The sequence below is a fragment of the Pimephales promelas genome, chromosome 3 (genome assembly GCF_988280905.1).
Source record: "Pimephales promelas chromosome 3, fPimPro1.hap1.1, whole genome shotgun sequence".
Classification (NCBI taxonomy): domain Eukaryota; kingdom Metazoa; phylum Chordata; class Actinopteri; order Cypriniformes; family Leuciscidae; genus Pimephales; species Pimephales promelas.
Window position 1 is genome coordinate 37,131,469 of NC_142771.1, and position 14,906 is coordinate 37,146,374.

At 37.6% G+C, this 14,906-nt stretch overlaps 1 protein-coding gene across 1 annotated transcript in view; it reads left to right on the top strand.

Annotated features, from left to right (window-relative positions):
* Nucleotides 1-14,906, top strand: part of LOC120474955 (ras-related protein Rab-37) — a 46,941-nt gene that overhangs the window by 9,322 nt on the left and 22,713 nt on the right. The window contains exon 2 of the mRNA XM_039665611.2: nt 859-969. Coding sequence (XP_039521545.2) covers nt 859-969 — 111 coding nt within the window. The remainder of the gene's footprint in view (nt 1-858; nt 970-14,906) is intronic.

The following is a 14,906-nucleotide window of genomic DNA, read 5'->3' on the forward strand; positions in this document are numbered from 1 at the left end:
ACTAACCCTTTAAACGTCGGTTAGATGACGTTATCGGATCCTAACCCTACCCCAGACCTAAACCTACCCCCGTCACCTAACCAATGTTAAAGGTAAAGCGGCCCGGGATCGTCATGTAACCGATGTTTAAGGGTACCCTAAAAAGGCGGATATTGACGTATGGTCAAAAGACGTCCCAAGACATCAGTTATATGACTTCTTGGGATGAGACTGTGTTATTTTTTTTATGATGGACGAAAGTTTCGGAGGCAGTGTGCAAGCGTGATTGACATAACATGAGGTCGTATTCATTTTTCAAAGTGCGAAAATTCGGACATGAATTTGGGAATTTCTACAGTAGGGGGCGTTATTGCACATCTTCTGAAAGAGTACTGAGTCTCACAGGTGAAGAAGAAGCTGAAATGAGCGATAGCATATGTAAAATAACCCGATCGTTAACATTAAACAGAATATAAATCAAAACGGCCTAATGTTACTGAATGAAATGTCTACCCAGGACGAGCTTTAGGACTCGATCTACTCCATCTGTGTTTTGATCATCCTTCTGGATGTAGTCTTAGATTTTCAGCCTCTGCTTTTTTTAATGAAATATAATCACATTCAAGTGTTGATTATGAATGTTTTGTTGTTTAAAAGCAATGGCTCTGTTCTTTCTTTTATACATTGCATGTTCAGATATTCATACTACAAAATATTCTGGGGGGTCATGACAACTTTGTGAAAATGAGGAAAAACGCTGGCAGGGAAAGAGTTAACCATGATCCATGAACGTTTGATAACCACACACACACACGTACGTCACAATACCTATATCTCCATCATCATGACCATCCATCTGTTCATGTCCGTCTGTTGCAGACTATACTAGTTGGAGACAGCGGAGTGGGGAAGACGTCTCTGTCAGTGCAGTTTGACCAGGGTAAATTCATCCCAGGATCCTTCACTGCCACTGTGGGCATTGGCTTCACGGTGAGTCTCTCAGCAGAAGGTCACACACACCTTGCGTTAGACAGAGGACATCACTAAATAAACAAGCATCCTCAAAACTAGACACTTTTACTCAGTTTAATATTAAAACTTTATATTAAATATAGGGTGAATTTCCCTAATGTGGGACACCTAAGGTCTAGTGTTTGTAGGTCCCCCATAAATTTATGAATGACAGTGAAACTATGGGTTAGACAAAGCTGTGGTGTCATGTGATCTATCAAATGTCCAATCATATTTGAGGGTGGAGCAACCATCAAACAGGAGACATGTGTGAAGACCATCCGAAGGTCAATGACAAGTTAAGGAGTTAAATACATTTTAAACAACTACTTTTTAGCTCAATTTGCGTATGAAATGTTTGTCCATCAAGAAATAGTGTAACTTTATGTGTTAACTATATATTTGATAATTTTATCAAATTTCCTAGTGTCCCACATTAGGAAATGTGGTCTTCAAATGTGGGAAAGTACTTCAATGAGTCAAAATGTGTGGTGGGGCATGTTTTAAAAATTTTTTTTTAAATTATTTTATTTGAATAAAATTATGAATAATGTTTATATTAGACAAAACTAAAGAAAAAAAATGTTTCACCGAAGGCATTGATGAAATGGAAACAGGAAATCAGAATCTGTGGTCAGATATTAATAAATATGTAATTCCTAATAAATCAGTCAAAGAAACTCACTGTAAAATAATTAATAAATATTATCCATGTAACGATTTTATTAGTACGTTTAAAGAAGGGGTTTCTCTATTATGCTGTTTTGGTAAAGAGGAAACAGAGACAATTGAAAAGTTCAGATGCAAAAGCCTCTAAGTGCCATTTGAAATTTTCTTCTAGAATGATCATTTTTATCAAGCTTGTACATTTAAGTTCATTAATTTCACTTAAATGGGGATGAAGATTACCTATGAATTGTCATTTAAGTGAAATTACTGAACTTAAATATACAAGCTTGATAAAAATTATCATTCTAGAAAAAAATTTCAAATGGCGCTTAGAGGTTTTTGCATCTGAACTCTTCAATTGTACATTTATTTTTTTAGTAGTAATTATAACAAATTATTTTGCTACAAAGTTTTTAAGTGTTTTACAAATCCATTACTATAACTGATATAATGCTCTTGTCATGGATTGTGATACTGGTTTACTGGAAATGGATAACATAACAAAATATTTTGTTATTTTACATGTTTAATTCATTCATAACACAGAAAATGACTAACTAAAAGTTAAGATTTGAGTATTCTACATGTATCAATGTGATTTTTGGTATTTTATCATAGATTTTCACAGGGTTCTTGCACACTTTTTAAAGTAAAATTTAAGGCTTTTTAAGACCTTTTTAAGACCTGAAGAAATCAAAATTAATACCATACATTAGGGGTGTGCGATATTGACAAAAATATATCTCGATATTTTCACGTTTTGTTGATAAACACAAAACAAAAACAAAATCAGTAAAATATCAACTAATTATTATCAACAATAATTAGTTGATATTTTACTGATTGTGTTTTTGTGCTGGTGCCATGGCTGGTTTAGGCCTGTTGTTGACAGCAGACTCGCGGAGATATTTATATTTTTCATATTCTACGCAGTGGTCAGTTCACAGCAGTGACAGAAATTATTAATTAATGTGCAATATTTGCCACCTTAAATTGATTTCCAGGGCATTTTCACCTATTTATGGAGATTTTTTTTTCTAAACTTATTTAGAGTTATGCATCACGTGCATCACATATATACAGTAATTATACTTATTTATACAATAATATTTCATTACACAATAATTATACAGTACCACTGTTAGCAGTCAAATTAAATCATTCAATCAAAAATCCATCGTTGCAGTGCAGAGTAGACGCAGAAGCAGCCTTAGAAGTGGCATTAATATATAGACTCCATTTACAATTGCATAAATCAAGCTATAAGGTTTTTTTAAAAAAAAAATCAATATTCAATATTTAAATGTGAAATGATTTCTTATTTTTTACTTTTAATATGAAACTAAAACCGCCAGTAGGCGGCGGCAAATCGCTGTCTTAATAAGCGAGTTGAGGGAGTCATTCATTCAACCGATTTGTTCAAACGGGAAAGAAGCAAGTGATTGAATCGTTAAAATGACTCGTTCAAGACGCGGATTTCCTTCAAGAAATCATCGCTGTCTGTTGCATTGAGACTCTGCTATGGTTTCATTTTGAAATTCTAGTCGGCGAAATAAAGGGAAAACAAACAATATCGATAATGTTATGGCTAAAAACTAACTCAAAATGTCACTTTATTTTTAATTTAACTATTGTATAACATAAATATCACACTTGTGCACGGGAAAACAGCACTCTTACTGATGTGATATTCTAATATAACAACATGATAAAAATATAAGGCAAAAATTTGGGGACATACCTATAACCATAATAAATACATGTCTATGCCTATAACTGCACACATCACGCCGTGAAAGAACAAGAGACAAATGCGATGTCAGCTCACACTCGCAGTGCCTCGTCCATCGTTAAAACAATAGAGTATCATAATAGACAATACACATCGCACACCTCTACGCACATAAAGAATTAACTTACGACTTAACTGACATTTGCCAACTTTCTTCTCTCCTCCTCTCCTGTCTCGCGTGCAGGAGACGGACGTTATTCTGCCGCGAATGTGACGCGAATTGTCACGTGAACAAGCAAATCCACAAAGATAAAAATTAATACGTACGCAAATTAGATGGTTTTAATTTGGAAAACATTAAGATATGACTGAGTCGAAGTGTCATCTAAAATTTAAGACCTTTCATACCTAAAAATAAGACTTTATAAGACTTTTAATGGCCTTAAATTTTAAATATCTAATTTAAGACATTTTAAGACTTTTTAAGGACCCGCGGGAACCCTGTTTCAGTGTCCCACATTAGGAAGCTGCTGCAGATTGTCTCAGACAACTTGCAATAAGAGCATTATAATTTCTCTTCTGAATGGGTTATCTGAATTTTCTCTTTTGATTTGATTAGGACACATACTGGGCTTTTTAAAATGGTATTGGGTGTGGATTTAATGTTTTGGTTACACATCGCAATATGTCACAGAAGTCTGAAGTGCAAAAAATGTCCCACATTAGGGCAATTCACCCTATAACAATACTTTAATCATACTTTTCATTAAATACTATTTCATATTTTAATTTCATGGAATTTATAAAAAAAGGTTTTTGGTAACACTTTACAATAAGGTTCATTAGTTAACATTACTTAACTACATTAGTGAGCATGAACTAATAAGGAAACTGCACTTATACAGCATTTATTAATCTTTGTTAATGTTAATTTCAGTATAATACTTTATTAAAATCATGTTAACATTAGTTAACGCACTGTGAACTAACACGAACAAACAATGAACAGCTGTGTTTTTATTTACAGAGATGAACAAATACAGTAACACATATTGCTCATGTTATTTCATGTTAGTTAATACATTAATGAACCAGTAAAGTGTTACCACGCTGTAAATATTTTTGGTTTAACATAAAAAATGAAGTAACCTGGTTGCCTTCAAATTTTAAGTTCATTGAAATGGAAAAATTGAGCTAATACAATGAAGGAGATTGATTTAATCACCAGAAACTCAAAATATTATGTTGTCTGAACCAAATAAATAATTTAAGTTGATTTGACAAAAGAAAAAGTGTTGTGATTACAACACTGTAAAAAAAAAAAAAAAAAAACTTGTTGGTTTAACTTAAAAAAGTAAGTAACCTGGTTGCCTTAAAATTTTAAGTTGATTGAACTGAAAAAATTGAGTTAATACAATGAAGGAGATTAATTTAACCATCAGAAACTCTAAATAATATGTTATCTGAACAAAATAAATAATTTAAGTTGATTTGACAAAAGAAAATGTTGTGATTACAACACTGTAAAAAAAAAAAATATTGTTGGTTTAACTTAAAAATGAAGTAGCCTGGTTGCTTTAAAATTTTAAGTTGATTGAACTGGAAAAATTGAGTTAATACAATGAAGGAGAATGATTTAATCACCAGAAACTCAAAATATTATGTTATCTGAACAAAATAAATAATTTAATTTGATTTTGACAAAAGAAAAAGTGTTGTGATTACAACACTGTAAAAAAAATATTGTTGGTTTAACTTAAAAAAAATGAAGTAACCTGGTTGCCTTAAAATTTGAAGTTGATTGAACTGGAAAATAAATCTCGAAATAAATCTTGAAAATATATTTTTTACCGTGAAATCATGAAAATATTTTATAGTGCAGGTTGTTGTTTTCTCAGCGCAATCAATGCACTGCCTTAGAAGAACTATTTTGGTGTTCCCAAAGAATGAGCCTTTCAGTGAGCAGCGAACATTCTAATAATCTAAAGAATCTTTTTTCACACTATAAGAACCTTTTGTGGAATGGAAAAAGATTCCGAGGAGGTTAAAGGTTCTGATAAAGATCCTGCATTAAGTTTGTCTTTTAGATCTAATTCTTTGACTGTGATTTGAGTGAACAAAACTGCTGGGAAAGTAAGAAGTAAGTGCTTTTCCTCAAATCACATATAATATTATATTATTGCATTTATTTTCAGGCTATATTAAGCATAAATTTAGGCTTTGCGCAATTATTTTCCCGAGTAATCATAAAAGCTAAACTCATATCTTTGAAAATGTTGATTGGCACAAATATCAATAGCTTCCATGTTGGCTTTGCCTGCTGGATTTGCTTTCATATCTTCTGTCATATCTCCCCGCAGAGCCGACGGGGTTTCTCAGCACACAGAGTCAGATTACAATAATAGGATAATTATCATTTTTACTGGGGCTCTGATTATAATTACAGAGGGATCTGAATGGCCTCGCTTGGATCATCACTGTTTGCTGTTTTTCATCACATTTTTGTAATAAGTCTCAGTGTGTGTGTGTGTGTGTGTGTGTGTGTGTGTCAGTATTTTTAATATGTGCATAACTTTATCAGAGTATACTTTGGAAGTATGATTACATATCCTACCTATTCAGGGCAGAGTGTGCCAAGACTGAGCTTAAAGTAGAAAAAAACAGAACATCGATTTACTTTATCAGATATTGATTATAGCTACAAAGCATATGAGATTTTTTATTATTATTATTTGTATAACAGATGGTCCTTACAGTCATTCCAGCACAATATTATTAACAGGGGGGGAACATTACTGTTAAAAATCATCCAATAATAAAGTGCTGTGTTTTTTCCCCCCTAAATAATGTTTTATTAGGCCTATAACTTTGCCGTTTGACACTGATGTCGCTCCACTAGTTGGTCAGTAGGCGGCGCACTAAACACACGTTTTAAAAAAAAACAATAAACTAAAATTAAATTAATTTGTAACACAAATGCCTGGTTTCACAAACAGGGATAAGATTAAACCAGGATCAGGCCTTCGTTCAATTACGGGCATGTAAGTAGCTTTTATAAACGTGTCCTAAAAAACAAAACAAAAAAACATTAGTGCATCTTGACATGCCAGTGCAAGTTGCTTTCAGTTAAAACAGCTCAAACATGCATTTTAGCATAGGGCTAGATGCTTAAATCTTGTCTATGAAACCTTCTAGGCGTGGGGTTATGTTATGGAAGTTGTAAAATACACCATTGAAATTATTTATATAGACTAGCCTACCACTTAAAGGACTTAGTCATGTTATCATAAAGACGCCTGCTCTGGGAAGTTCCCTGAACACGAGTGAAACTGCAAAGAGGTGTTCATATGTCAGGTAAACTATATTAGTTATTCAAAACTACAGCTTAGATTTGATATTTTGTTCTGCATTGTGTCAAACCTCATCTGCATTAGCCGCAGTTAGTCGTCGCGACAAACCACACATCTTCGGCGAAACTCTCTCTCTCTCTCTCTCTCTCTCTCTCTCTCTCTCTCTCTCTCTCTCACACACACACACACACACACACAAACAAAATAAAATGGTAGAATGGACGTTTAAATTCAGAAGTGGGCGGGGCTTGTGGTGTGCCTCTTACTCTAATTGGTCAGGTATGACGTTTCCAAACAACAATTCATATAGGCTACTTGAACGCTTGAGTTTGTATTTTCAATTCACGGACGTTTATTAAATGTTCTCAGCATTAATATTCAGACATAAATGATTCATGTCCAGATCTTCTGAAGCACCATGCAAAGACTCTGTTGTCACGTGGTACGTGATACTCTTCACAGCACTGTGTAGGATGGACCAATCACAGTTGTTTGTGAGGGCCTTTTTTAATCATTAGTTTAAGAGATCGCTTGGGTGCATTTTCATTTACATGTCAGTTTTCAATGAATAGAATTAGTAGATTTGAATGATTATAACGCGTTGTGCGCAAATGTCTCCGATAAAGCCTAAAATCCCCTGAGATTTGAACGAGGTTGGATTGAGGAGTTGGCTCTCGGGGCCCTTAAGCGCCCCCTGCAGAAATAAAGGGTTAATGACACACGAGAAAACACATTGGGAAGCGTTTGCACCTCAACAGACGCGACGCGACCAAAACCACAACGCGTTAAATCAACATAGCCGCGCGCTCGCGGTAGCGTAGCTGGGCGCGTCTAGATTTGTCACGTCGCTTAATGGTTGTCATTGGACGGTCTCCTCCTCTCAATCAGTGTGATCTCGCACCTGTGTGTGTGTGTGTGTGTGAGTGTGACCCAAGGGAGCCTGTTGCTCATGTGTGTTTTGGAGCGATCTGTTTCTTTGCTGTGCGTGATTATGCGCGCAACTGAGCGATAACGCTCATGTGTTTTACGTCTTTGCGCGTTAATATGAAGAGGACGCGCTTCGGATAAATGCATGTTTTGTGCTTCTTCATGCTCATTGATCTCCATCCTCATCCTCCGCCAGCATCCGATGAAGTTTGGGCGCGTTTTAGGTGCACTATGTGATGCGTTTGTGATATAGTCACCGCGGCGCGTCTCGAGAAGAACATCGAAAGCAAAACATCCTCGCTATTTGTTTCCGCGATGTCAATCAAAAAAGCAGCACTGGTGGAGAATGGGCTTCAAAACGGAACGTCGAGAAATATGCTGGAGCGATGCGCCTCGGTCAATGAGTATTTCGATGTTGCCTTCAAGGTGTGAGTTATTTTTTTATTGTCTGTATAATGCATTGTTGTCATCATGATTGTTGTGTCTGAAACATGTGCCCAGTGTTAGTTGGCACCTGTGGCGCGCGCGCGCGCGTGCTGAAATGACTTGGTTTTCAACAATGCAAAGGCATGTTAACCGCCATGCAACTATCAGAATTCACTTTAAACGGCTGCAAACATGCATGATAAACAGTAGTTTACAGTGTAATAGTGCAATGTCGATTCTTTCAACTGGTTACTTTTGGACCAAACGCAGTATATTTATCACCTCCGCAAAATGATTGACATAAAATAGCTTTCTCTCCTTTTTAAAAGTTACGCTATACACAGTACATCACCATTTGTCTTTCCATGCATGCTTTTTAGTATTTGAGTTATGTGCATATTTGACTTTTACGCACTGGAGGATAAATACTGACCCAAGGAGTCATTTTTACGCACTTTCCGAAGAGACGCAATGATATAAAACATCGGTTCACCTTAAAAAATAAATAAATCAAGTGTTGGTTTAATTTAAAGTAAGTTACATGTTTGCCTTATATTTGAGTTAATTGAAATTAAATTGTATTAATACACCAAAGGAGATTATGTCGAAAATTATGAATTTTAGTCCAATAAGAAAAATTAGCATTCGCTAACTCTGGTACAAAACATATTTTCGTTAGATTAATGTATTTTTTTTTCATTGTCCCTGATAAAATAAACTAATTAAATAACTAAATAAAACGTCGGAGTTGAGCAATAGACTAGTAGAGAGGAATATTATGCAATAGGCCCTACCGCTAAAACACAATTGGGTAAACACTTATTTCACAATTTCCTGTTCGTTACAATGCATTTTCTCCTTTTGAAACAACTGTGTTGGTGTTAAAGTCAACATACAGGCAGAAACGACCTTCAATACTTGTTCCTGGTTTTAGTGTGCATGATATGTCACCAGCTGTTTTTACATGGACCCTATTAATAATCAGATTTTAATTGCGACCATGTCAATCGGTAATGATTTGGTTAAATCCGATTAAAATTTCATTCGGATTGAAGGGATGTTTGAAACCTTTTCTAATTCCGATCGAGTGCACACATCATGTGTGGAAAGAGTAGCTGTTGTTGAATAAAGTGTAAATTTAAAAGTCTCCTTCCCTCATCTTCTGTGAAGTGCAGTAGGAACGTCCCACCAATCCTCGCTTCAGACTCTCGTCCTCAGGCGTCTTGTTTTGGTCTCGGTAAGGGGTGTTTCTATTGCTTGATAAATATAGACAGCACGGCACAATTATGTGCTTGTCGTCTCTTAATTGGGATCCGAAATAGATACATATATTGTTCTTTATAACAAAGAAAGAAAAAACAGAATAGTTAGCATGCGCAAACAGCGGGAAACTGTATTCATACATGTCAAAAAATCTATTATAATTTGGAGATTTTCTAATAGCATCCTAGACCGCAATATAGTGGCGGCCCACATCTGGTTCGCATTGAATCCACATGTACCAGATGTGGGCCGGATCTGGGCCGGCACTATGTTGCTGTCTGGGATGCATATCCGGACATCTGGGCTCAGATCCGGCAGCAGAAAAGGTCATATCCCAAACAGCATCATAGTGTCGGCTCAGATCCGGCCCACATCTGGTGTGTGTTGAATCCACACGTACCAGATGTGGGCCGGATCTGGGCCGACACTATGTTGCTGTCTAGGATGGGCCACTCACATCAAGCTGGTTTTAACGTGAATTGTGGCTTGCTTTGTGTGGCCCAGATACAACCTTTTCCTTTGCCAGAACTGTGCCATAGTTGGCCCGGATGAGGCCCGGATATGTATCGTATTGCCAGCCACACTCGAGTTATCGTCGTCGCTCTATGCGGTAAGTGGGCCAGAAGAATGAGAGATATATGGGCCACAACTGGGCCAGATGTCATTTGCTATCTGGGTTGTGACCAGTTGAGACTGTCAGTCCAAATCCGATTTTTGTGAATATCCGATTGAAATCCAGTCAGATTTAGCTAGTGTGAACAACAAAAAAAATCTCATGAAATACAAATCCGTTTCGAGCCACATCCAAATGTGGTTTGAAATCCTATTCCTATCTTCAGTCTGACCGCTCTGATCGGGTTATGTGACTTGCTCACGCCCTGTAAAATGTGAACACGCTGAAAGTCACTTGCAAAGGGCCGAACGAGCAGAAAATTACTACTAGAGTTGTCAAAAAAAAAACTTTAGGCGCTGATTGGCCATTGTGTTCGCCTCTGATTGGCCATTGTGTTCGCCTCTGATTGGCCATTGTGTTCACGCGCTCATCGGATACGTCTGTGATTGGCTACAATGATCAACGCACGGGGGCGTTTGAAAGTGTTTTTAAAAAACGCAGCGGGAGCGTTTGAATGGACCGGTAGTAAACCGACGGAGACGACGGCACGTAATAAAGCCTCTCGCATCAGCCGGCTACACACTGCCATGTTGTGAATAATACAACATCTCTATTGCAATCCCTCTCCGTGTTGCAGTTGCTGTTGTTTATTTGGCCTTCACCCACCAATCCAATGTCATTGCCATAGAAACCAACGAGTGTCATAGCATGGACACTCGTCGCATTCGCGATACACAATGTGGACGTCAGTCATTTTAGGCCACGTCCACACAAATCCCTATCCGATTTTAATTTTTTTCCTCGTTCTAAAAAAAATCCGTAAACACGGCGTCGTCTCAAAAAATATCTGCGTACACACGAAACCACTGAAACCGACTGAAAACGGTGTAGTATATATGCCAGACCAGTATGGGGCGCTGTAATTCTGCCACAGAGATGCACTATACACGGAGAAGAAGACTTTGAGCATGCGCATAACCTTGCGCGCTGTACACGAACCAAGAAGAAAACGAAGATGGCGTGTGACGCAGCCGACACGTGATGTGATGACATCATCGTTTCACAAAATATACGGATTGGCTGTACACACAAAACCGCAAGGGTTTCGTTTTTTCGATTTATCTACTTTGGGACCTGGTTTCAAAAAATAGCAGTTTCACTTTCCCAAAACGCCGGATCCGTGTGGACGAAACGCCAATACGATAAAAATTTAAACGTATACGGCGAAACGCGTCTTCATGTGGACGGGCCCTTAGATCAGATTCTAATCGCATACACAAATAATTAGATGTGTGCTGACAGAAGTGTGAACATGGGGATGTTAACGCGCACGTCAACCCGATCACTTTATTTCGCGTTCATGTAAACGCTACATTCGAAATTCAATTCAAAAGGTGTCCATGTAAACGCAGCAGTTATTCTCACTTCAAAAACCCGTTAAGAGACACTTTTCACAATCTTGATGTATATAACCGATCCCTACCTCACATTCTTGCCTCGTTCCGCTCGGAAATGTATAATTTGATGGAAGTGAAGTGGGTATGTTGACTTTAACATGGTGTTGGAGCTCATTACACCTAAGCGGGATGTGTGTAGTGGCTGGGTTGCAGGCCTAACAGCTGTCTCTGACCCGATGCCTTTAGGTGATGCTGCTGGGAGACTCGGCAGTGGGGAAGACCTGCGTCCTGGTGCGCTTTAAAGATGGTGCCTTTCTGGGTGGCAACTTCATTGCGACAGTGGGGATAGACTTTAGGGTGAGCCGGCAGTGGAAGGAGCTGGTTTGCTTCTCTTTTCCCAACATTTTCATATTGTATAAAAGGGTCCTTAAATAAGTGTGCTTGATGTATTTGTAAGTGTCAGAGCTCTAAGCTCTTCTCTTGACCAAAAGTCATATTTATTGAAACAAAGCTGAAAAAACGACGCATTCTTAAAGGAGTAGTTCACTTTTAAAAAACTTTTGCTGATAATTTACTCACCCCCATGTCATCCAAGATGTCCATGTCTTTCTTTCTTCAGTCGAAACGAAATTAAGGTTTTTGATGAAAACATTCCTGGATTTTCTCCATATAATGGACTTCAATGGGAACCAAACGGTTCAAGGTCCAGTTTCAGTGCAAACTGTTCAAAGGGCTTTAAACGATTCCAGATGATGAATAAGGGTCTTATCAAGCGAAACGATCGCTCATTTAAAAAAAAAAAAAGTTTAAGTTTTATAAGCTCAAATGGTCGCCTTGCTCTGTTCTGTGACGCACGTTTGTTATCTCCTGTTCGAACTTGTTCATCAAAAAGAACGAATCTTTACGAGTCATTTGGTGTATTCAACGAACGAATTGACTCGGAAAAAGATTCGTTCATTTTGTACCACTGTAGCAAATATTCATGACACAGTTATAATGGCCTCATGACAGCCAATGTCAACGCCAACCACATGACAGTTTAACTTAATTTAATGTCATGTTGTCATGACAAAGACACTGACAGGTTATGAATTTATGGTTTATGTCAAGATGTCATAACAAAGACATCTCAAACAATGTCATATTTGCATTCAAAATGTCATTATTGAGTGAAAGACACTTAATGACAGTTGTCAAACATACATAAACCCTACTTCAAGGTGTCATGTCAGTCTTATGAACACCCCTTCAAGTAAAGTGTTACCGTTTAGGGTTATGAAGATTCACAAAAGTATTATTTTCCATTTTTACATCAAAAATAGGCTATATTTTCCCAAATTACATTTAACATTAAAACTGCCTGAAGATCAAGCCATAAATCTAAACAAGTTGTTTCAAATTTGAGCTTGATATTCGCTAATATTATAAAGTAAGCTTTCAGTCAGATTTGGTTTGGTCTCCGTACAAAACATTTCCACTTTTCAGTCAAGAATGACCGAATACTGTCAGAGGGTTAAATGGATACTTCCCCCAAAATTTAAAAATTCAGTCCTTTATTCAGTTATGTCATTCCAAACATGCATGATTTCTTTATCTGAGGAACATAAATGTTTAGAGAAATCTCTTTGTTTTTGTCCATTCAATGGGCACCAAATCGGTTTGGTCATCAACATTCTCCAAATACATCTTCTTTCATGATCCAAAAAAATGTCCCTCATAATCTTCAGGGTCAGTGAGAGGGAGGAAAATATTCCTCAAAATCTAATATTACAAGTAGATTATTAAAATGTATTGCTGGAAAATGATCCGTTTAACACTTAGTGTCAGCATCTAATCAAAAAGCTGTTCAGACACTCCATCATGCAGTGTGTGTGTGTGTGTGTTCACGGTCCATTGGCGTTTAACTGTGCAAATCTCTGTGGTCTTCTGAAGTGTTATTGGTCCACCAGCCTCTCCGCGAAGTCTCTGTACACTCCAGACGTCTTGGGAGTGTTCGGATCTAACAGGCCCATCTGATGCTCCTTCACGTTTCAGTCTGGCTAAATGATTAACCAGTTGCCCCGTGACATTTTGGGCCTTAAACTAGGCCTGCCAGCACTTGTTGGGGAGGAAACAAGATTTACCTTGGGTGGCATGAAATGTAATCTATTCAATTCGTTTCGTGCAGGCATATGTTTATTTATTTATTTTTTTTAAATGTCAGACTTCTCTCTGGTGACGTATACAGGACTTCTCCCATCATGTAATCCATTTAAACCCCGTCCCTTTCTTAAACGCACCGTGAAATCAAAATGTACTTTTACGAAAATTGTAAATTTGTAAATTTATAAAATTTACTATTTTTAGCTTTTGGTATGAATGTTAGCCTTGAGGTTATGTATAAGCTGTGGTGTGCTCCAAAACAATGGACAAAATTCACATTTAGGAGATATAACCATTCAGAACTTGAAATTCACTTCCGCTAAAATGGATCACGTATTTTTATGACATCACCGCGAACTTCAGCTTCTCATCACACTTTTGTCCAATCAAATGCTCTCTAGAATCTGAAGCCCCGCCCCCTATGCTATAAACACCTGGCCAAAGCGACCGTTGACAAGTCACGGAGCGATATGTGTTGGAGATGCAGACTGATCTCATGAAGTAGCGTGTGTATGACACGCCAATTCGTATTTTCATTTTTGCCGTGCTATCAAGACGCATAATCGCCTTTCAGCGTGTTTATGAACGCCGTTGACTTAACGTTATTACTGTATATATAAATATATGACTTATCTCAACCCTGTCCCTAAACCTAACCGTCACTGGGGTTAATGGCATTTATGGCTGTTCGCTTACCATCCTAGGAAAAAAAAGATCGCTCCCCAGATGTAGATCTACATTTTGCTTCGTTTCGCGCGGACATTTGACGGCGTGTACAGACACGCGGAATCACTCGGAATTTAATGGCGTAGACATACACGCATACACGCGGATAGCTCAAAATGCATAGAGATAACACACCACTTGACTCGAAAGTGGCGCGTATGTTTACGCAAAAGTCATGATGTCATGTTGGGAGATGTGTGTGTTCGCTTACTTAAACGCTCAAGTTTTATTTAGTTTTCCATCTGTTCGTTGATTCGTTGGGTTTACTGCTTTTTTACTTTGCATGATTGTGTTTATGGGGTGCAATATAACATGTATTCGTGGTTTTTCTTTTTTTTTTTTAAAGTCTTATTTTTCATAAATTTCACCTTTATTGTAAGCCGCGCTCTCCTCTGTCCTCTGAACGACTTCCTGAGCCTATGAAACCGCTCTCCCAGAAACAGGCAGTGGGCTCAGATCGGCTAAACTGTCGCTCACGTTGTCCGGATACTTCACGCCCATTACCTTTACGAGCGAAAGTTGCGTATGTGTTCCTGTCAAATGTAAATAATGCTGTCGATACTGCAGTATCAGTATGCGCCAGAATCAGACCGAGAAAGCGGCGATGAAGAGAGGCGAGCAGAACCTCACCACACACGGCTCTTACAAACGTTTCTGAATGGTAATTTGCT